The following is a 19,925-nucleotide window of genomic DNA, read 5'->3' on the forward strand; positions in this document are numbered from 1 at the left end:
TTAATTTATATTATTTATTCCTCATAGATTTTAAAATAAATAATTTTGGATTTTGCTCCATTTTTTAAAATTTTATATTTAAGAAATGAAGATGGTTGCAAATTTTTTGATGGAAAAAAAGTAGAGTATTTAGAAAGTTTTCAAATTATTTTGAATTTTAGTCATCGTAGACTCGCCCAATTCTGTTGTGTAAAATTCAAGTAAATAATGATCGTCAGGAAAAGGCAAAAACTTTTGATCATTCAAAGCAATCATCAGCATCAATAATATTCTCGATCGTGGACCTATCTTCTCACCATTTATTAAAATATGATAACTTCGGTCTAAAAAATTATCTGTATCTACCATCGGAAAACGAATCGCCATTTTCAATCCAATTTTTGACATCTGAAATATATTTCCAATTAAACATTTTGAATAACTGGGAGTGGAATATGCAGGGTAGCCATAAACCGGGAATTATCAGGTATATTAGACTGGGCCAAAAAAATCGACTATTTTTTTTTTTAACGATACTGTGTAAATATTATTTGGGATGACAAAAAAAAATTATTGTGAAAATTTGAGCCCTTAATTTTGATATTAAGAGGTGTATCATCGCAATTTTTTATTTTTTTTTAATGAGCGGGTTTTTGTCTCATAACTCTCAAACCATCGAGATAAACGAAATCAACTCAGATACATTTTTTGAAGGAAATTTAATGCTCTACAAAAACGATTCGATTGAAATTTTTCGTCAGATGAACCGTTTCCTTATAATCATGCTTTGAACATTGGTATGATTTTAAAATTTGATTGTTCAACTTTGGAATTTTGTAATTCATGTAAAAATAAGTTTCTTGGAAAAGACAATGAATATTCTTGAAGGAAATTGAATGCTCTACAAAAAAGTCTCTTAACAATTTTCGCTAAATTCACTCCTTCAAAAGTTATTCAAGATTATTGAAGTCGTTTTACATAACTTCAACCTTGAATAACTTTTGAAGGAGTGAATTTAGCGAAAATTGTTAAGAGACTTTTTTGTAGAGCATTCAATTTCCTTCAAGAATATTCATTGTCTTTTCCAAGAAACTTATTTTTACATGAATTACAAAATTCCAAAGTTGAACAATCAAATTTTAAAATCATACCAATGTTCAAAGCATGATTATAAGGAAACGGTTCATCTGACGAAAAATTTCAATCGAATCGTTTTTGTAGAGCATTAAATTTCCTTTAAAAAATGTATCTGAGTTGATTTCGTTTATCTCGATGGTTTGAGAGTTATGAGACAAAAACCCGCTCATTAAAAAAAAATAAAAAATTGCGATGATACACCTCTTAATTTCAATATTGAGGGCTCAAATTTTCACAATAATTTTTTTTTGTCATCCCAAATAATATTTTCACAGTATCGTTAAAAAAAAAAATAGTCGATTTTTTTGGCCCAGTCTAAGGTATATATTTGCATATTTTCCCAGTATACAATTAATTAAAAAAAAAAATTTATAGAAACATTACCATTATTGTTGCTAATTCGATTGCTCGAGATGCCTCAATTTCTATTAATAACATCAAACATTGAAACAAAGTCTCTACAATTTCATTTGTTCCTTCATATGCATGGAGAAAATCACCGAATATCATTACTAAATTTAAATAACATCCTGGTGCTTTCTTTAAAATATATAAACGTTCTATAAAAAATAAAATATTGTTTAAAATTCAGCAAAATTATATTTATACAGTATTAGAGTTAACTAGAGTGAAATTGTCCCTATGAGAGAGTGTACTTCGGGTGCTTTCAGTTTTTTACCCCCACTTCAAATGTTCTATCCATCAAACATTCTCCCAATTTTGCTTGCGCATGCGCAAATGGAAAATAACCAGTAGTGGGGGGGTTCCGAAGTTCATTCTCTTTCGGGAAGAAGTTTACTTACGTTCCACAAACATCATGATAATACGAAATATAAATTTTCGGTGATTATTAAGATAAGCTGTAGATATTACTGTAGATATAAATTTTTCAGCCAATCGTTTATCATGGAGCGCAATTTTAAATAATTTTAACAGTCGTCTGGTATAAAAATAAATTTATTTAATATCAATAAGTGACAATTATTTATATACAAGAATACTCACCGCTCCCCTTCATCTGTATTTTGTTCATGATTATCTTTTGATAAATCAACTGATGGCTCTTTTTTATTAAAAGTGGATGTCTGACTAACTACTTTTTTTAACCATTCGTAGTCATCATCAGATTTTACACTACCTGGGTCTTTTAATAATTCATCGATACTTAAAGTAATCTCAAATTTTTTAGAATCGCTATTTCTATCGACTTGATTACGTTTAATTGACATCTTTTAATTTTTATTACAATTAATAAACTAATTAATTTATGCTTCTAATATTCAAGTTAATTTCCTGTCAGATTCATATTTTGTCCCTAATTCCGAGATTTTTGATTAATTAAATACATTACGGCTATTGATCTGATTAATTAGTCGGTTAATTGCACTTACTTATTAATTGATTAATAAATAATTATTTTAGTACTCATTGTATTGTTTTGGTTCACAATAAATTTATACCCAGACCTAATATATGATCTGAAATTATTACATTTTGTAATCAAAGTGAATAACGTAAAACATCACAAAATCTATACAGTCGACTTGTTTTGTTTAGAAAATCTACTTCAGTACAGGAATAGCTTCCGGCCATGTCTAGTGGAAATAATCTGAGATGATTAAGATAAAACAATTACCAAAAAATAATTTAATAATCGGACTGAAGAATTTTGTTGAATTTTATAAAACTTTATAAAATTTTGTACCCTCAGTAATAATTATTAGTGGGCAGCTAACTGATCCCAGCAATCTTACCCCACGATATTTGATCCCAGATAACTGATCCCACCGACAATCTAATAAATTCTAAAGGCATCTATAGATTAGACCAGATGTTGTTGGGATCAGTTGTCTCGAATCAGTTGACATGGAACGATAATAATTATAATTGAGAAAAAAACACGTGCTATTGTACTTATCGGATATATTTTTTATTAATTAATAGTATATTACATACCCTGATTAAACAACTGAATTCGGCGAATTAAAAATTTTGATTCTGTTATATTCTGTCGAATTCTACAAAACAGAATTCAACTGAATTGAAAATTTGAATTTGAATTAAACCGATTTAAAAATTTCAAATTCGTTTTAATTCAGTTTAATTCGGATTCAGAACCAGAAATTGGAGAATTACTTTCGAATTAATCAGAATTAAACCGAATAGAATTATTTAAACTCGTTTTAATTTGGACAAATTCTGGTTTTCCTGCCGAATTAGACAGAATTCATTTTTAAGTTAGGTACCGAATTAACAGAATTTATCTGAATTAAATAGAATTAAAAATTCAATTCTGTTTAATTCGATCGAATTCAGTTGTTTAATCAGGGTACCTAGGGCAGTAAAGTAAGAAATGTCTCAGATCACATGTAATTGATGGCTGAGGCGAAGCTGAGGCTTTCTTATTTACCGCCCAAAAGGTGTATACTATTTTTTTTAAACAGAGGGACTGAATATTTTTTTAGAGTCGACAAGTAAAAAAGTCAATTTTTGTTATCGGGAATCTGTACCATAAAAATCCACCCGTTACAAAAAATTTTCACGCAAGTTTCTTGTACAAAATTCTTGAGCGACGCTTGCATAGTATATTCTAACAGATTTTTTGAACAGACAAGTATTTTTAAATATTTTACTACTAGAAGGTATCGTACTTATGTCTTGCGTTAAAAAAAAAAAATTGTTGAATGAGAGCTTAATTAATTACTTTTTAAAGAAAATATAAAACAAACGAAAATAATTATTCATCATTTATTATTAATCAAAAACTTAATCATTTTTGAAATCATAACGTTTTAAATTATTTTGAATTTTGTTCATCGTAGACTCTCCCAAATTTTTAATGTAAAATTTAAATAAGTAATGATTTTCAGGAAAAGGCATAAATTTTCGATTATTCAGCGTAATCGCTAGCATTAAAAACGTACGTGATCGTGAATTTGAATCTATATTTTTAAAAGTATGATGAATTTTGTGGAATAAATGATTTGTTTTTATTGTTGGAAAACGAAAGGTCATTTTTAATCCAATTTTCGACAGCTGGAATTAAAGTATACATATATAAAACAAGTACAAATAATTTAAAAAATAGTATGTATATTCATTACCACTGTTGTCACTACTTCATATCCCTGACTTTCACCAATATCTAACAAAATTACTAAACATTCAAGCAAATTCTCTGCAACACCCCTTGATAATTTGTATAAATAAAAAAAATCAGCGAATATTATTATAAAATTTAAAAAACATGACGGGTTTTTCATTAGAAATTTCACACGATCTGTGAAAATGAAAAAAAATAAAAATTTATTCCCCAGTTGCCTCTGGAAAATCTTTTTTTGTAAATTTAACAACAGATTCATCTAATTGATGGATAATAAAAAAAAAATGGAAGAAGAAATGGGAGATCAAAGAATTTGTCTCTATTACTTACGTTCGTTACAATATTGAAGATGACTAAAGAGAAATTTACGACAATCATCAAAATTAATTATAAACATAAATTTTTCAGCAACTTTTTGTTTATGCAGAGCAATTTTGAATATTTTTACCACTTGTCTAGTATAAAATAAATTTTAAAAAATCTTTATCCAAGAACAATTATTGAGAATTAAAATATATAAAAAATAATCACCGCTTCTTGTCATCTGATACTTTTTCAGGCATGTAATTTAATGAATCGACTGGGGGCTCTGGACCCTTATCAGTTACAGCGTTATCAACTGTTTCTTTCAGGAATGCAAAATCACCATCAGATTCTACAGGAACTGGGTTTATTAAAAATCCATCGATAAAACGAATAGATTCAGATGTTCTAGAATCAATTTTTCTATCCGCTTGAACACGTGGCGTCGACATCTTGTAACTTTTATAAAAACTAATTAATAAATAAATTCATTAATTTATATCGATAATATATACTTACATTTATTTTATCACCAATGTTTTGTAAACAAGTACATAAAAAATACAACTTTTTTATAGTATTTTGATGTTTCATTCATACTAAAAATTTAACCGCCTCCATGTTAACTACTCGAGTAATCAAAAATATTAATTATTATCTAGACACTAATAATGAAAACAAATTTAGAAAAAAATATTTGATTTTAAATCATTACCAAATAAAATTAATTATAATTAAGTATTTAATTAGTTGATTTACTGTACTTACTTACTTACTTATTTATTAATTAACTAAATGAATTCTTTATTTTTGGGTAATGAGTATAGCGAGCCGAGATCATCGTAATTGGATTATAAGTTAATAAATAATTATTATATTTTTCAATACATTACTTTAGTTCACCGTAAATTTATACTTAGATTAAACATGTAATCTGAAAATAATGACATATTTTAACGAAAGTGAAAAAATTTACGTGAAACATCACAAAATATAGAAAAACAAATGCCGATTTATTTTGTTTAGCAACACAACTAAATCTACTGGAGTAAAGGAAGAGCTTCTGGCCATGTCTAGTAAAAATAATCTGAGATGATCAAGATGAAACAATTCTCAAAAAATTTTCTTTTACCAAATAAATAATTACCTTGAAATTTTTAACGTAAATCAAATTTTTTTTTCTCAAGTCAAAATATTTCTATGCTTCAATCGAAAAATTTTAACTTGTTTCAAATTTTTTTTGTTTGAAGAAAATAAAATATCTCGGAAAAAATACTATTCTTTTAACGGAAGAATTTTCGTATGCTTCGTAAAGATATATATATATATATATATATATATATATATATATATATATATATATATATATATATATATATATAAAGGAGAGGGAAATTAGCGGTGCTAAGCAGCAGCAGCGGGAATAGTTCGGTGCTCGCCACGAGATGGCGCCCAGCCATTTGTAGTGTCCCTGGTAAGATAAATATTTCAGAAGTGTTATATTCAACACTTGAAGCAATTTTGTTGTACGTCAGAATGATCCGTACCATTTTTGACAGTAATATTATTTACATGATAATACACTATGACATCGATGATCATTCCCCATCTATCCAAAGATAATTGGACTTAAAAAATAAACTTGATCTTATTCAAGATCGTTTTTTCGACAGAGAATCCGCTTTCACCTCTTTCTTCATATCTTCTCTTTCTGTTTCTTTTTTTTTTTTTCTCGATTTACATAAAAAAAGTATTTTTTCTCAATTATTTCTATATCTTTTAACAAATTTGATTGAATAAAAAAACTTACGCCTCCTTGTAGGTTTCATGGTGCCTAGTGAAATAAGTTTTTAATGCCCCGTAGGCATCCTCCATATATTTATTACTATCATAACTTCGTAGAGGAGCTTTTTTTTTGAATACTAACCGCAAATGGCTTTGCATATATTTTTATACGGGAGTATTCTCGTATACTGACGATAATCCCTCTTCGCCAGTTTCCCAATAATTGCTTTGCTAAACAGCGTATGTAGGCAGGCTGACCTGTTGTTCATGGGTGCAGCTTCCCACCTTCTTTTTATTTATTTGCGCCATTTTCAATGTGTGAGCACCGAACTGATCTATGAAAGTAAAAAGTAAAAACAGTGGCGTTTCGGTTTTCAATTAGATTGGCTCTGAGCACTTTAACCGCCATCCCTCGCGGTTTTGCGAATGCCGTAAATTTTCGGCATTTATGCACATGCCGTAAATTTACCGTAATAATTTGGTAGTAATATGGTTATATTGGCCAGTTTTTTTTCCTGTAGTTATGCCATATACTTACTGTACTTATGCTGTAGAGTTATCAGATTACTACAATAGTATTACTATAAATTTTTTTTTTTGTTTTTTTTTTTTTTTTTTTATTTTAAATTTATATGCCAAGGCATTGAGCCTAATGGCAAATACAATATTGTAACATTTTAATTCTATCACGTAAGTATAATATATATTTAGAACATAGAGGAAATAATTCTCTAATTTACCTCAGTAAGAGGTTGCAAACATAGTAATTGTCAAGAATTTGATTCTTTATTCATAAAAAATTCATATGCTTTATTTTTAAAGATTTGAAGTGACGATGAATTTGTAATTTCTGCTGGTAATTCCTGCCATAGACGAATAGCTGACACCAAAAAAGAATGCTCATAGACGATGGTAGTAAAATTAGGCATTTTGAACATATTATTATTTTTTGCTGCAAAATGCCGAACTTTTACCAAAAAAATGCTGTAAAAAAACTATAAAAATGCCGCACTTTTACCGAAAAAATTCTATATAAAAACCATAATAATACGATAATTTTATAATAATAAAATCGCATTTTTTTGGTAATAATACCGTAGATATCCTGCGATTTTGCCAGATTTATCCTGATATAATGGAAAATTGTAAAAAAATTGGTTTTATTTTTTGTTTGCTTCTGCATTTAAAATCATTGAAAATGTGCAAAATGTGAATTTTTTTATTTTATTCTATTAGTTCACATATTTCTTATTCAAACAAAAGAATGTGAGTGAATTTAACAATCCGGGAAAATTGAGTTTTTCAATTTTCTTAAGTTTGTTAGTATCCATATAAATACAATTACTACCGAGTTTCAATTAAGCGATTTGGCATAATGATTGACAGATCAGACTTTGAATCATTGGACTCGGGATCGAACCTACTAGTTGTGACGGGTTTTTGTTTTTTTTTTTCAGGACAGTTATTAAATATATGACTTTATAATGTTATATATCATTACACAAAATTATATATAACTAAATAAAATTTTATATAATTTTTTTTTTCGGGTAGAACGGTTTGATGCTGCAATAATGCCGAAAATATGCTGTATAAATACGGTTACAATGCGGTTAAAATACCGTATATTTTCTGTTTTATTACCGTAAATATTCTGAATTTATTTCGTAAATTTTTGGTAGTAATGCGGCAAAAAACTGGCCAAAATAACTTGAGTAATACCATATTTATGCAGTATTTATACCGTATAATTCCGGTATTATTTCGGTATTTCCAAAACCGCGAGGGATCTGCAATCCACTACTTGAGTCATTGAAAATTTCAATTTTCATCTAAACACTAATAATATTAAATTTACAGAAATAAAAAACATTACGCAATTTTTCTTTGTCTTAAATTATACAAAAAAAAATTTATTAATAAAATTAAAAAAAAAATTATAATAATAATTACAAGTTCAACTGACTTGCGCAGTTAAAAATTGCACAGCTGATCAGTTGGTCGTCGGACAGTCGTCGTAATTACTTGACTCACAATATAGTACTAAAAAATTCCAATAAATAATAATTATTAAGTACCTAATATTTAATTGTCATAATGTTTGTGTACACAGAAATAATAGTTAATAATTAGTGCGCAATACAATACAAGTTATTTAAAGTGATAATTATTTTTTTAGTTTGTTGGAGTGTTAAATTATCGAGTGCGACATCTCGATGGTCCGGTAAGTTTTATTATTATTATTATTTTTTTTTTTTTTCCTCAATTTATATTCTATTCATTAATCAATAACAATTATTTATCACTCAGTACTCATACATACTCAATTTTCTATTTGAACTCATTTGAAAATTCAAATTTATTTATTTTCGCGCCGTAATTTAAAAGTTTATAATTTTTGTTTTTTTTAATTTAATTGATCACTTAAATAAATAAAAATTTTTTTTTAATTTCCTAGTCTACACTGACCTAGAATTAAAAATTCATAGTTTTATTTAAATGAACTTTTGAATTCTGCCGCCAAAATTAAAAATCAAAATTTAACTTGTGTTGTAAATTATTAATTTAAAAATAATAGATAATTGTTTAAATAAAAAATAAGTGTCGGAGAACGTCAATTTCATTCATTGTTTTGGCCTGAATTACCGATTGGTTTTACTACTCGCTGATCACGTGCGCCATCGTAACTAATTCAAAGAACTAATAAATATAATATTTATATTTAGATTTATTTATAAATTTACAAAATATATTTATTTATTTATTTACAATAATTACAAGTAAATTACAAAATAATTTTTAAATATTTTTATTTTTATAATTTTTAGCTCCAAAAATTAATTGACATTTTTTTTATACAACTAGTGAGTAACAAAAAAAAAAAAAAAAATGTAAAATTTAAAACTCGTATAGAAAAATAAAATAAAAAAAACCAAGTAATATTATTTTCAGGTTGGCGTTTATTTTTGGTGCAACGTGAGGTAGTCGACGCTCTTCTAAAAAGCTTCAGCTTAAGCTCCTCTTTTAAAAACGTCACACGTCAATTATTATTCTTGGGTTTCACCCTATTTTCTTCATATATTTTATTTTAAATCTATTACATCAATAATTCAATTTTAATTCACTTGAAAAATAATTTGTAATTTTACTTTCACAAAATTTTTTACTACTGCCATTTTTTTTTCTTTTTCATTAATAATTTCTATAATAATTTTTTTTTAAATCAATATGACCAAGTTGCCCCCCAGCAAATGACGACTTATATAATCAGCGCAATTAAAAAAAAGCGCCGAGAAAAATTTTTGAAAACTTACGAGCCGCGAAATTAATTTTCCAGAATTTTCAAAAAATTTTTTAATGTTCGTCTAGAAAAAAAAAAGGTACGATTTGTAGATGAATAAATAAGATTTTTTAAAACTAAAATAATAATGGAGTGAAAACCGGAAGACAAATGGAAAATTAAATTCCACGTCGACGCTCTCTTGATTTTAGATGAATTCCGTCATGTTGAAATGTTAAAAAAATAAGTTAAACTCCGGTATGCAAGTATCCATTTACCTTCTACTTGTTCTTTTTCCTCTTCTTCTTCTTCTTGAGCATCGGATTTTTTTTAAATTTCATTTTAGATTTTTTTTAAACCTCGCCAACATTCAAAAGACTTAAGCCAGACTTGCAGTCTCGTCGTATTTTCATGACACAAATATCTTTTAACCCGACAGACTGGAATTCGGCTTATCTTTTTGTGATGGACATGCAAATGTGTCTTACAAATTTAATTTAAATTAATTATCAAGATAATTAATTCAATTTAACTATTTTAATTCATAAAAAGACGATATAAGATGGAAAGAAAATAAACAATTTATTTATATTTTTATTCTATAGTTTGAAAATTAATATACCTGGCAGCTGAATTTCATAAATTGGCGTTGGATTTGAATCCGTAACAAATTCAATTTATTTAACTATATATATATTCGCTATGTATAATAATAATATAAATAATCTTAAATGTACACTAAGATATTTAAATCACTGGATATAGTACCGGGCAACAAAGTTAATCGCTGATTGCAAATAACTTGCCAGGTGGATACTAAATCATTTTATTTTATATCATATATCTAGATATATATGTGTACATATATTTGTCATAAATATGCAGAAATGGAACCACCTATTTTGGCTTATAAAATATTTGAATTTTTTAAAATTATTTATTTGAATTCTATTTTAAAGCGCGCGAATTTTGAAAATTTTAAATTTTTGATTTCATAAATAGGGAAAATAATTAATAATCTGATATATTCACTCAAAATTTATCTTTTATTTCAAATTTTTTAATTATTTTTAAAGTAAACAGATTTAGAAAATTCGAATTCTATTTTTGAAGCCCGCCAATTTTTTAAATTGAAAATTTTTGATTTCCTACTTGAAAAATAGGGAAAAAAATTAATAGTCAAGTATATTTACATCGAATTTATGTTTTATCTCAAATTTATCAATCATTATTCAAATAAAACGATTTTAAAAATTTGAATTCAATTATCAAAGCCCGCGAATTTCGAAATTAAAAATTCTTTTAAATTTTCGATTTATTATCAAAAATAAGGAAAATAATTAATAGACCAATATATATTTGCATGTATGTAGTAAATAAAATAAGAGGTGATAAATGTAATGCCGTAAATCCAGGAAATGAAGTAGTAAATATTTAAAATAATTTCATAACTGTTATTGTAGTACTGTAACACGAGTATGTAAATTTAACGAGTAATTTAAATGGTGTTTTGTAAATAATATAATAAGATAAGAGAAACCGCAGATGTGAAATACTGGGCATGAGAAAATAGTAAAATGGGAGGACAGCTAAAAAGATAAATGATCTGGTTATGAACCATTATCGTGTTCTGCGAGATTTTCCGTGGACTTTATCGTAATTTGTGGTCCAGAACTACTAACATTTACACTCAAACTCAAAGTGTTTAATTTAAATTCGTACGTCAGTTGACAATAATCGTCATGACGTTATTTCGTTTGCGATATTTTCCTGGCATCAACTTGTTTCGTGTAATGGTATTTATTGTATTGCGCAATTACGTTTAATTGTGTGACATCTGACAGGTGTATTAGATACATAATAATATTGGATAGGATTTTAAATATCTAAATAAATATATAAGAGAATTAATGCAGGTAGATTTTGCCGGAAGGATGGGGTCCTACGATGGGGGACTGCCACTGCTCTAACATCGCCATCATGCAGCTGTTCCATGAGCTGAAGCAGCAGTTTCCTGCCCTACCAGATCACGTTGTTTCCGAATGCATTGCCCAGGTACATCAAGAAAGCCATCATGCCCTTTGATAAACCCAGCAATTCACCTAATAATTAATTAATTACTTTAAGCTGCCTAATTAAGGAGATTAACTGCACGAGTTTTAAACAATTTAACGATTAAAAAATCTATTTTGTAATTTTAATTGACCAAAGAAATTAAATTTTAAAAATTCGTGTTGCAGAACAGCCACGACAGGGAGACATGCACAGAGAGTTTGCGTCTGACCCAAGAATTGCGACCCTCGCCAGGAGCATTTCCACCACCAGCACCGGATTTAAATATCCGGGGCATGAGTTTACCCGAGGAAAACCTGAGAACACAAATAGATCTTGCAGGTCACAGTCATCAATCTCCAAAAGCTCATCGTCCAGTTTCTCTGGACATCGGACCAACACGTCGATCGCCTTTACACTCAACCCGACGTGTTTTATTACCTCCCTTGCCTCAGATTCATTGCAATCCCTTGAGATCTGGACCCTCGTCAGCACCCGCGGCTTATTCCACCCGAGGCTTCTTCGATGATTTATCGTCAGGAAATCAACTGACAAGTCCCGTTGATAATTTTAGTACCATCAGGAATATAAATTCCTCTGGGTTTGAGCTTAATGTTAACGTTGCCTGCAGTCCCGCTAGTAATCGGGGTAAGCTTTAGTTTTATCAGCATTTCCAGAAGTAGTTCAACTGATAAAAAATAATTAACACTTTAAATTACCAACCCTAGATTTTCGAACCGTCCAAAGTCCCAAGAGCAAACGGAACGACTTGGCAGTCGACTCGCGACCAATTCCTGAATCACGTGATCAAATAAATCCAGATCAGACGAGAAGTTATACCTCAGTGAGCTTGACCCTACGACCGCCTTCATCTGAACCTCAATCGCCGATAGACATCAGGTCCCAGGGTTCAAGTCTCACCTACTCAACCTCATCAGTGGATCCACGTGGGTTCCAAAGCCGTCTCCAGATCAGCATCGGCCCCGGAAATATCGGGAGCGTTGCCGCGGCAAGAATAAGACCACCTATGGGTCATGCAAGACCCAACAGTTTGATTCCCGTCGCATCTCCTCATAGACCTCCAGGATTGCCAGCTGGTCCTCCAAGTCAGTTGCCACGTCCTACGACGACAATGAGCGCACCAACGACACCATCAGCTCCAGCAATCGGGATCATCAGCAATCCCAGCAGTTTACCAACAACACCAAGCAATCCCGTGTCTTCATTCCCTAGTCAAATTAAAGACGCTGTCAGTATTGATCTCAGCCGTCTCTCTCAATATTCAGGTACTTGTCTACTATTTATTTATTCAATTAAAATTCATCATTAGAATCTAAATTATATCCATGATAACTGTACTTTAGGCTTAATTTTATGATCCCACCCACACATTTGCGTCGAGAACGAGATATTTACGCATTCCTGACCCACGCCCGTGTCTATACATAGGTCCTACATCTCTTTGATCACCTGACCTGCCTCTGGCATTACCGTTTATACGCCACGCGTTTGTGAAACGTCACAACAGTCTTATCTGTTCTACTTGAAGAACAAAACTTTATTACATCCCAGTCTTGTATTAATAATTTATCAGAGACATTCAGAAATTACTTTGATGACAGCCCGACATCTACTTCATTTATTTATTTATTTTTTCTTTTAATAACATGCTTGCAAGACATTGAACTAGCAGACGTTTATTGATAAATCATCAAGTCAACTAATTCCTAGAATTGGGTTAATTTGGCCCAATAGTAAATGCATGAATTTTTGAAGTGAAATTGATTCAAATTTTTTTTTTTTTTTTAGTAACAGAGAATCAAAAAAAATTAATAACGGAGCAGCTTTTGAGGAAAGAAAAACTTGCCAAGGAATTAAAAATAGAAAAAGGACGACTTGAGGCTATAAAAAAAGAAATTAATGCTATCCAGGGTCCAGTTTATCCAATTGTGTCTCTCGAGGTATAAAATTATACATACATATATATTAGAGTGTCTCAAAAAATCGACTTTTTTTTTTTCTTGAAGACCATTGAAAAATCGACAGAGTATCTCTAGACAAAGACCCTGTTAAAATATGAGACCTTAATATTAATATTTAATGGTGGCGATTCACGATTTTCTATTTTCCATTTAAATAACATGGGAAAAAAAAAAATTTAATTTTGGAATTTTATACCTCGGCGATGGCTTATTGAACAGATAAGTTCAGGATATATTTTTGTAGGGAATTGAACGCTCTACAAAAAAAGTCTCTTATCATTTTTTGATAAATCCATCTGTTCAAAAGTTATTGGAGCTCGAAGTCAAGTTAGAGTAAATTTCGAGATCTTTTTACTTTTCCGGCGAAACTATCGGACTTATCATAAAATGTCGTGAGATCTTTTTTGTAGACAATTTTATTTCCTACAAATTATCATTGATAAATTTTTTTCAAATTCTGCATTTTTTTCTAGTTATTTCCATTTTAATGCCAAGCTTCTAAAAAAGTAGTGTTCTGATCGATTTTAAGAGCTTGGCATTAAAATGGAAATAACTAGAAAAAAATGCAGAATTTGAAAAAAATTTATCAATGATAATTTGTAGGAAATAAAATTGTCTACAAAAAAGATCTCATGACATTTTATGATAAGTCCGATAGTTTCGCCGGAAAAGTAAAAAGATCTCGAAATTTACTCTAACTTGACTTCGAGCTCCAATAACTTTTAAACAAATGGATTTATCAAAAAATGATAAAAGACTTTTTTTGTAGAGCGTTCAATTCCCTACAAAAATATATCCTGAACTTATCTGTTCAATAAGCCATCGCCGAGGTATAAAATTCTAAAATTAAATTTTTTTTTTTCCCATGTTATTTAAATGGAAAATAGAAAATCGTGAATCGCCACCTTTAAATATTAATATTAAGGTCTCATATTTTAACAGGGTCTTTGTCTAGAGATACTCTGTCGATTTTTCAATGTTTTTCAAGAAAAAAAAAAAAAGTCGATTTTTTGAGACACTCTATTATATATAAACTCTATACATTAACATAAATTTATTATTTTAGAAACGCGCAATAGAATTGAGAAGTGAAATTTATCAACTGGAGCTCGAATGTGGATTACTAACAAACGAAGTTGATAAAAGCATTAATCCAAATGGTAAAATTTAAATCAAAGTAAATAAATAAATCCAATAATTAATAAACAACTTAATGAAATTTAATTTCCAGTACCACTGGGAGAAACTAATGAAGAATTTTACCATGGAATTTATCGCGGGCAGCCGATAAATTTACCAGTGACGTCTCCGCCGCCGTTGCCCAGCGTCCCGCCAGCCTGGGACCCGAGTGCTCAAAATCTCCAGAGTAACCAAGACGAGGAGGAACGCGACGGTCCCTCGTGGATTTGCGAAAAGTGTACTTTTGATAATCATCCCCTGATAGACATATGCGAAGTGTGTCTTATGCCCCGTTTCCGAGAACTTGAAGACACAGGTACGAGAAATAACCGGCCGCGGATTATAAATCGGCAACCGCAAACCCAGCAGCCGAGTGCGAGTTCGAGCTCATTGGTGTCTAATATTTCAAAGCAATCGACATCGCGCGTTTAATGTTGTGCCTTTTTATTTATTTTCTAACTCCAGTTGTGTATTTTCCAATAACTGCACGTATATTTTTTTAATTTTTACTGTACATATTAAAAATATTTAAGATAAAATACAAATTAATTTTAAAATTAAACTGTACATAAATTACTTATAAGAATTTAATGCTTTTAAAATTAAAATGTAAGCTTTTGTTTTTTTTGTGATATTGACTAATTAATAATTAATTAATAAACAGACATTTTTTTTTAATCATGAGTTTTTTTTATTGATCCGCAATTGAATTTATTTTCATCATTAAAATAAATTTTCAGCCGAAACTCAAGATATTCATATCAGAGTCACTCATCATCATAATTTTTCACCTAGAAGTAAGTTTTCAAATTTTTTTTTCAAACATTTTATTTAAATTTTGAATAATTTTTATTTATTGCAGGAACTGTTCACAGTTGGGTCGTGTAATTTAATTAAATTAAATGTAAATATTTAAATAAAAAATCAAATTTATGATTGAATTTAAAATAATAAATTACGTATATCATTTTTTTATTTATTGTAATTAATAATAATAAAAACATTGTAATGTAAAAAATTAATAAATTAATTTTATTAAAAATGTAAATTCTTTAATTTTATTTTCTTAGATCTATTACATTTTTTTTTAAACTTAAAAAAAATCTGAATAGGCCCATTTTAGACCATTTTTTATTTAATGTATACATAAACTAGCTGTTATTTATTAAATTTGTACAAATATTTCTGATATATCAGGAGCGGCATCAGGGTGAATCGTAAGTTCCAACCAAATACTCAATTTATCATCAGGTAACTCCACTTTTATGTCAGGGTGTTGATGCTTCGGAAACATGTCGCCAATCTTATGGAAGTTCATGTTCGACGTCGAAAGACCTTGATAAAAGTTGTAGTTGGCCCTTCGAAAAAGAACGCGACCCTGCTGGCGATCTTCCACATAACACGATATCGTGGCGTAAATAAAAATATCTTCCGAGTTCACGCAAGTGAGCTTGTGCGTCATCCAATGCGAATCGTCTTCCTGATGATTGATCGTTGTTCTGAAACACCAGGTATCCTTAGCTCCAGGTGCTGATGAAAACAGGAAATCCTTGTTGTCGTCTATATTTTTTTCCTCTATTTTCAAATTTGAACTCAAGTTTTTAATACAAAACTGATGGAACTTTGTACGCAAGTTCCATCTTAGCGAATCTTCAAATCTTGCACTTAGCGACTCTTCAACACTTGTGTTCATCGTGATAGTTAACGATTCACTGACTGCAGATGCAAGTAAAGTGATGATTTCTTTACAAGACGGAGACTTAAATACCCAAACTATAATGGATCTTAAGGACTAATGATTTCAAGTAACTCTTACTACGATTTCCAACCTACTGGGAATCAGGTCCTGTTCATACTTACGTCTGTAATTATTAAACTATCCGATCTCAATGGTCAATGTTCTTTAAAATAGAGACTAATTACAATATCTGTCCCATTAAAAAGTCATTACCGTAAATTAGAAATATAATTATACTACGAATACGAATTTAGATTTTAAAAAATTAAATGATACTGAAGTTAGCCGACGTCTAACAATTTTTGGATTTTTTTTCAGACGGTAAATTATAAAAAAAAATATTTAAAAAAATTGCACTTGTAGTCTTTGAAATTTTCTACAAGTGCATATTTTTAGTTTTTTTTTTTCTTCAAATTTAATTGTCCTAAAAATAATCAAAAAATTTTTAATTGGCTGCTAACTTCAGGATCGTAAAATTAATTATATTGAGAATAAAAATTTTCTGAATTTTGTTTTATTTCTTAAGATTTATTAACTTTTTTTTTTTTAATTTTAATTAAAATTTTAAATATTACAGGAGTTTAAAGTTGGGTCGTGTAATTTAATTAAATAAATTAACTGTGAATATTTAAATGAAAAAAAATTAATTTTATAAAAAATGAAGTTTGTAATTTTATTTCATTTATTAAAATTAATTAAATTATTTGTTAAACAGTTTAAATAAAATTTCCAAAATTAAATAGCAGTACCACGTTCTAAATTAAGTTTAGTTTCTCTAGTATGTTCACCATAAAACCTCTCAAGCTTGGTATTAAACTTAGCGTTTCTTTCATTGATGTAATCAATGTCAGCATCATCATTATGAGTCCGCCTTCTGCTGTATTTTTCTCTCTTTGCAATCTGTTTCTCCAGATCCTCGACCATTTTATCAACAGCCTCCTTTTTATCTTCATGGAGACCATGGAGAATCGTGTTTCTGTCACCGTAAAAAGCGAGTCCCAGTTTCTCTTTAGCTTTTTCGTAGCTTTCCATGTTGGGTTTCATGGATTTTACCAGCCGATTGTACTGTCTAACAGTCGCCTGTTCAAAATCAGCGAAACCTGGGTCAGGATTTTTCTTCTTCCTCTTCCTGTCCAATCGCTCAGCTTCTATCGCATCGACATTCAACATTTTTTGTCTGTCATAATCCAATCCTTGTTCCTGGGCTTTTTTTCTGGCTTCCTCATCTTGCAAAATCCACTCCGCTTGACGTTTTCGCGCCTCCCAATTCGATGGCAATTTATTTCGTTTGTCTTCTTCGACGACTTCTTTGTGATTTAATGAACGCGCTTCATTCTGTAATAATTGTATGCGTTTATTAGTTAATTAAATAAATAAATAAATATAAATTTTATAGGTTATAATATACTTACTCGTAATGTATGTAATTGACGTAATTTTTTCATACGATCTTCAAGACTCGGTTTACTTGTACCAGCTTCCGCAGACATTATTTATTAATTATAAACAATTTTCACAATAAAATTAAAAATTTAAATCACGAATATTATTTTTAGACTTCCAAAAAATAAACAAACACAACAGTTTGATTCCAATTTTCAATACGTTGCAATACGACTTGTCCTCAGTGCTGCCAGAACGTGGGATATTTCTACCCCTTCCAGAGCGCCTCGCGCGCGGTGCACACACGCAACTTTGTCTATCGGTGTGTCGGGAAACCGAATGAAGCCGAGAGAAACCGAGCGCAGTAGACAAGCGGAGGAGAAATGTTACTCCCACCATGCGTCATTTCGTACCCGCTCAGAGTTGCGTGTTCAAATCCGCACTCGAATTTCATTTTTTTTTTTTTTAATTATTTTTTAACGCAATTAATTTTTAAATATTTTTCTGTTCAAATATTTTAAATAATTAATAATAAAAAATTTTTTGACAAATTTCAATGGCTGTAATTTTATATAGAATTTGTATGGTATTACTATGGGTATAAATTTTATATAGAATTTGTATGGTATTACTATGGGTATAAATTTTATATAGAATTTGTATGGTATTACTATGGGTATAAATTTTATATAGAATTTGTATGGTATTACTATGGGTATAAATTTTATATAGAATTTGTATGGTATTACTATGGGTATAAATTTTATATAGAATTTGTATGGTATTACTATGGGTATAAATTTTATATAGAATTTGTATGGTATTACTATGGGTATAAATTTTATATAGAATTTGTATGGTATTACATAAACTTGATGCTGTCATAGAAAATCGATAGAAAACCCATAGAAAATTGATATAAAACATAAACTTGTTGCTGTGATAGAAAATCGATAGAAAACCCATAGAAAATTGATATAAAACATAAACTTGTTGCTGTGATAGAAAATCGATAGAAAACCCATAGAAAATTGATATAAAACAAAAACTTGTTGCTGTGTACTATATATTCAGAAGAAAAAATATGTATGGTATTTATATCCGATATCCCATAGAACTTTTACAGCCATTGAAGTTTGTCAAAAAATTTTTTATTATTAATTATTTAAAATATTTGAACAGAAAAATATTTAAAAATTAATTGCGTTAAAAAATAATTAAAAAAAAAAAAAATGAAATTCGAGTGCGGATTTGAACACGCAACTCTGAGCGGGTACGAAATGACGCATGGTGGGAGTAACATTTCTCCTCCGCTTGTCTACTGCGCTCGGTTTCTCTCGGCTTCATTCGGTTTCCCGACACACCGATAGACAAAGTTGAGTGTGTGCACCGCGCGCGAGGCGCTCTGGAAGGGGTAGAAATATCCCACGTTCTGGCAGCACTGCTTGTCCTTCGTCCAGAAAGTACGCGCGCGCGCAACTCATTTTTTTCACTCCCACTACAAGTTACGTTTCTCCCACCCGATGCTGCACATGTGAATAAATGTATGATGAGTATAGTGCAACAAATATGACAATTTATAAATTTTAAATAAATTAATTAATTAATTAAAATAGTGAAATTTAAAAAAAAGTGCGCCAAAGTTTCTGAAGAAAAATAATTAAATATTTAAATTTAAATTTAAATGTTCTTATAATTTAGTTTTTTACTCTGCTTGATAATTTTATGCTAACAATTAATTATTATTATTATTTATATATTTAAATTCTTCGTTAAATTTAATTTTTAATTAATCTTCAATAATTTCATAAATTAATTAATATTGTTAATTATAGTGTTAAATTACTTGGAAACCCATCGGAAAATACGGGAAGTCTACGGTTTTCGTGGCGCCGTCAAATAACCGCGAATTCTTGTAGAACTTGACGAAATAACACTTTTTTTCAAATTAACTTTTTCAAAAATGGACTAATTCAGACGTTTTTTTTTCAAAATTTTCATCTT

At 29.4% G+C, this 19,925-nt stretch overlaps 4 protein-coding genes across 15 annotated transcripts; 1 reads left to right on the forward strand and 3 right to left on the reverse strand.

The window, feature by feature from the left end:
* Window positions 1–15: 15 nt before the first annotated feature.
* On the reverse strand, window positions 16–2,621 carry LOC130666143 (uncharacterized). Its single transcript, XM_057466930.1, has 5 exons — window positions 2,508–2,621; window positions 2,122–2,431; window positions 1,920–2,056; window positions 1,501–1,676; window positions 16–387 (listed from the first exon to the last, which is right to left on the reverse strand). The coding sequence occupies exons 2-5, from the start codon at window positions 2,343–2,345 to the stop codon at window positions 130–132; spliced, it is 795 nt and encodes a 264-aa protein (XP_057322913.1). The 5' UTR covers window positions 2,346–2,431; window positions 2,508–2,621; the 3' UTR covers window positions 16–129.
* A 997-nt stretch (window positions 2,622–3,618) lies between these two features.
* LOC130666142 (uncharacterized) lies at window positions 3,619–5,529 on the reverse strand. 8 transcript variants are annotated; one of them, XM_057466928.1, is made up of 6 exons: window positions 5,299–5,528; window positions 5,042–5,148; window positions 4,751–4,981; window positions 4,550–4,674; window positions 4,221–4,396; window positions 3,625–4,152 (listed from the first exon to the last, which is right to left on the reverse strand). In XM_057466928.1, exons 3-6 carry the CDS (start codon window positions 4,972–4,974, stop codon window positions 3,883–3,885), a joined length of 795 nt encoding a protein of 264 aa, XP_057322911.1. In that variant the 5' UTR covers window positions 4,975–4,981; window positions 5,042–5,148; window positions 5,299–5,528; the 3' UTR covers window positions 3,625–3,882. The 8 variants fall into 8 exon arrangements, with proteins under 8 accessions (XP_057322912.1, XP_057322911.1, XP_057322906.1 ...); XM_057466923.1 differs by having other exon boundaries at window positions 5,042–5,187; XM_057466926.1 differs by having other exon boundaries at window positions 5,295–5,528.
* A 2,764-nt stretch (window positions 5,530–8,293) lies between these two features.
* On the forward strand, window positions 8,294–15,785 carry LOC130666136 (TGF-beta-activated kinase 1 and MAP3K7-binding protein 2). 5 transcript variants are annotated; one of them, XM_057466910.1, is made up of 9 exons: window positions 8,294–8,531; window positions 11,504–11,642; window positions 11,828–12,287; window positions 12,368–12,925; window positions 13,449–13,600; window positions 14,688–14,781; window positions 14,853–15,116; window positions 15,541–15,597; window positions 15,663–15,785. In XM_057466910.1, exons 2-9 carry the CDS (start codon window positions 11,535–11,537, stop codon window positions 15,686–15,688), a joined length of 1,719 nt encoding a protein of 572 aa, XP_057322893.1. In that variant the 5' UTR covers window positions 8,294–8,531; window positions 11,504–11,534; the 3' UTR covers window positions 15,689–15,785. The 5 variants fall into 5 exon arrangements, with proteins under 5 accessions (XP_057322893.1, XP_057322891.1, XP_057322890.1 ...); XM_057466908.1 differs by lacking the exons at window positions 15,541–15,597; window positions 15,663–15,785 and having other exon boundaries at window positions 11,491–11,642; window positions 14,853–15,491; XM_057466907.1 differs by lacking the exons at window positions 15,541–15,597; window positions 15,663–15,785 and having other exon boundaries at window positions 14,853–15,491.
* Window positions 15,786–17,165: 1,380 nt separating this feature from the next.
* Window positions 17,166–18,187, reverse strand: LOC130666146 (pre-mRNA-splicing factor syf2). The gene is made up of 2 exons (XM_057466935.1): window positions 17,951–18,187; window positions 17,166–17,873 (listed from the first exon to the last, which is right to left on the reverse strand). Exons 1-2 carry the CDS (start codon window positions 18,026–18,028, stop codon window positions 17,274–17,276), a joined length of 678 nt encoding a protein of 225 aa, XP_057322918.1. The 5' UTR covers window positions 18,029–18,187; the 3' UTR covers window positions 17,166–17,273.
* Between the last annotated feature and the right edge of the window lie 1,738 nt (window positions 18,188–19,925).

This window comes from Microplitis mediator, chromosome 3 (genome assembly GCF_029852145.1).
Source record: "Microplitis mediator isolate UGA2020A chromosome 3, iyMicMedi2.1, whole genome shotgun sequence".
In the NCBI taxonomy this organism is placed as follows: domain Eukaryota; kingdom Metazoa; phylum Arthropoda; class Insecta; order Hymenoptera; family Braconidae; genus Microplitis; species Microplitis mediator.

Excerpts from the sequence above, each read along its gene's own strand:
- LOC130666143 (XM_057466930.1), bottom strand. The coding sequence starts at position 2,345 with ATGTCAATTAAACGTAATCAAGTCGATAGAAATAGCGATTCTAAAAAA. Across the intron at positions 2,057-2,121 it reads AATACAGATGAAGGGGAGCG|ACGACTGTTAAAATTATTTA; the intron begins GTGAGTATTCTT and ends TTTTTATACCAG. Across the intron at positions 388-1,500 it reads TCGAATTAGCAACAATAATG|ATGTCAAAAATTGGATTGAA; the intron begins GTAATGTTTCTA and ends AATATATTTCAG.
- LOC130666142 (XM_057466929.1), bottom strand. The coding sequence starts at position 4,974 with ATGTCGACGCCACGTGTTCAAGCGGATAGAAAAATTGATTCTAGAACA. Across the intron at positions 4,675-4,750 it reads GTATCAGATGACAAGAAGCG|ACAAGTGGTAAAAATATTCA; the intron begins GTGATTATTTTT and ends ATTTTATACTAG. Across the intron at positions 4,153-4,220 it reads ATGAAGTAGTGACAACAGTG|CTGTCGAAAATTGGATTAAA; the intron begins GTAATGAATATA and ends CTTTAATTCCAG.
- LOC130666136 (XM_057466908.1), top strand. The coding sequence starts at position 11,535 with ATGGGGGACTGCCACTGCTCTAACATCGCCATCATGCAGCTGTTCCAT. Across the intron at positions 12,288-12,367 it reads CAGTCCCGCTAGTAATCGGG|ATTTTCGAACCGTCCAAAGT; the intron begins GTAAGCTTTAGT and ends TACCAACCCTAG. Across the intron at positions 12,926-13,448 it reads CCGTCTCTCTCAATATTCAG|TAACAGAGAATCAAAAAAAA; the intron begins GTACTTGTCTAC and ends TTTTTTTTTTAG.
- LOC130666146 (XM_057466935.1), bottom strand. The coding sequence starts at position 18,028 with ATGTCTGCGGAAGCTGGTACAAGTAAACCGAGTCTTGAAGATCGTATG. Across the intron at positions 17,874-17,950 it reads GTCAATTACATACATTACGA|AATGAAGCGCGTTCATTAAA; the intron begins GTAAGTATATTA and ends CAATTATTACAG.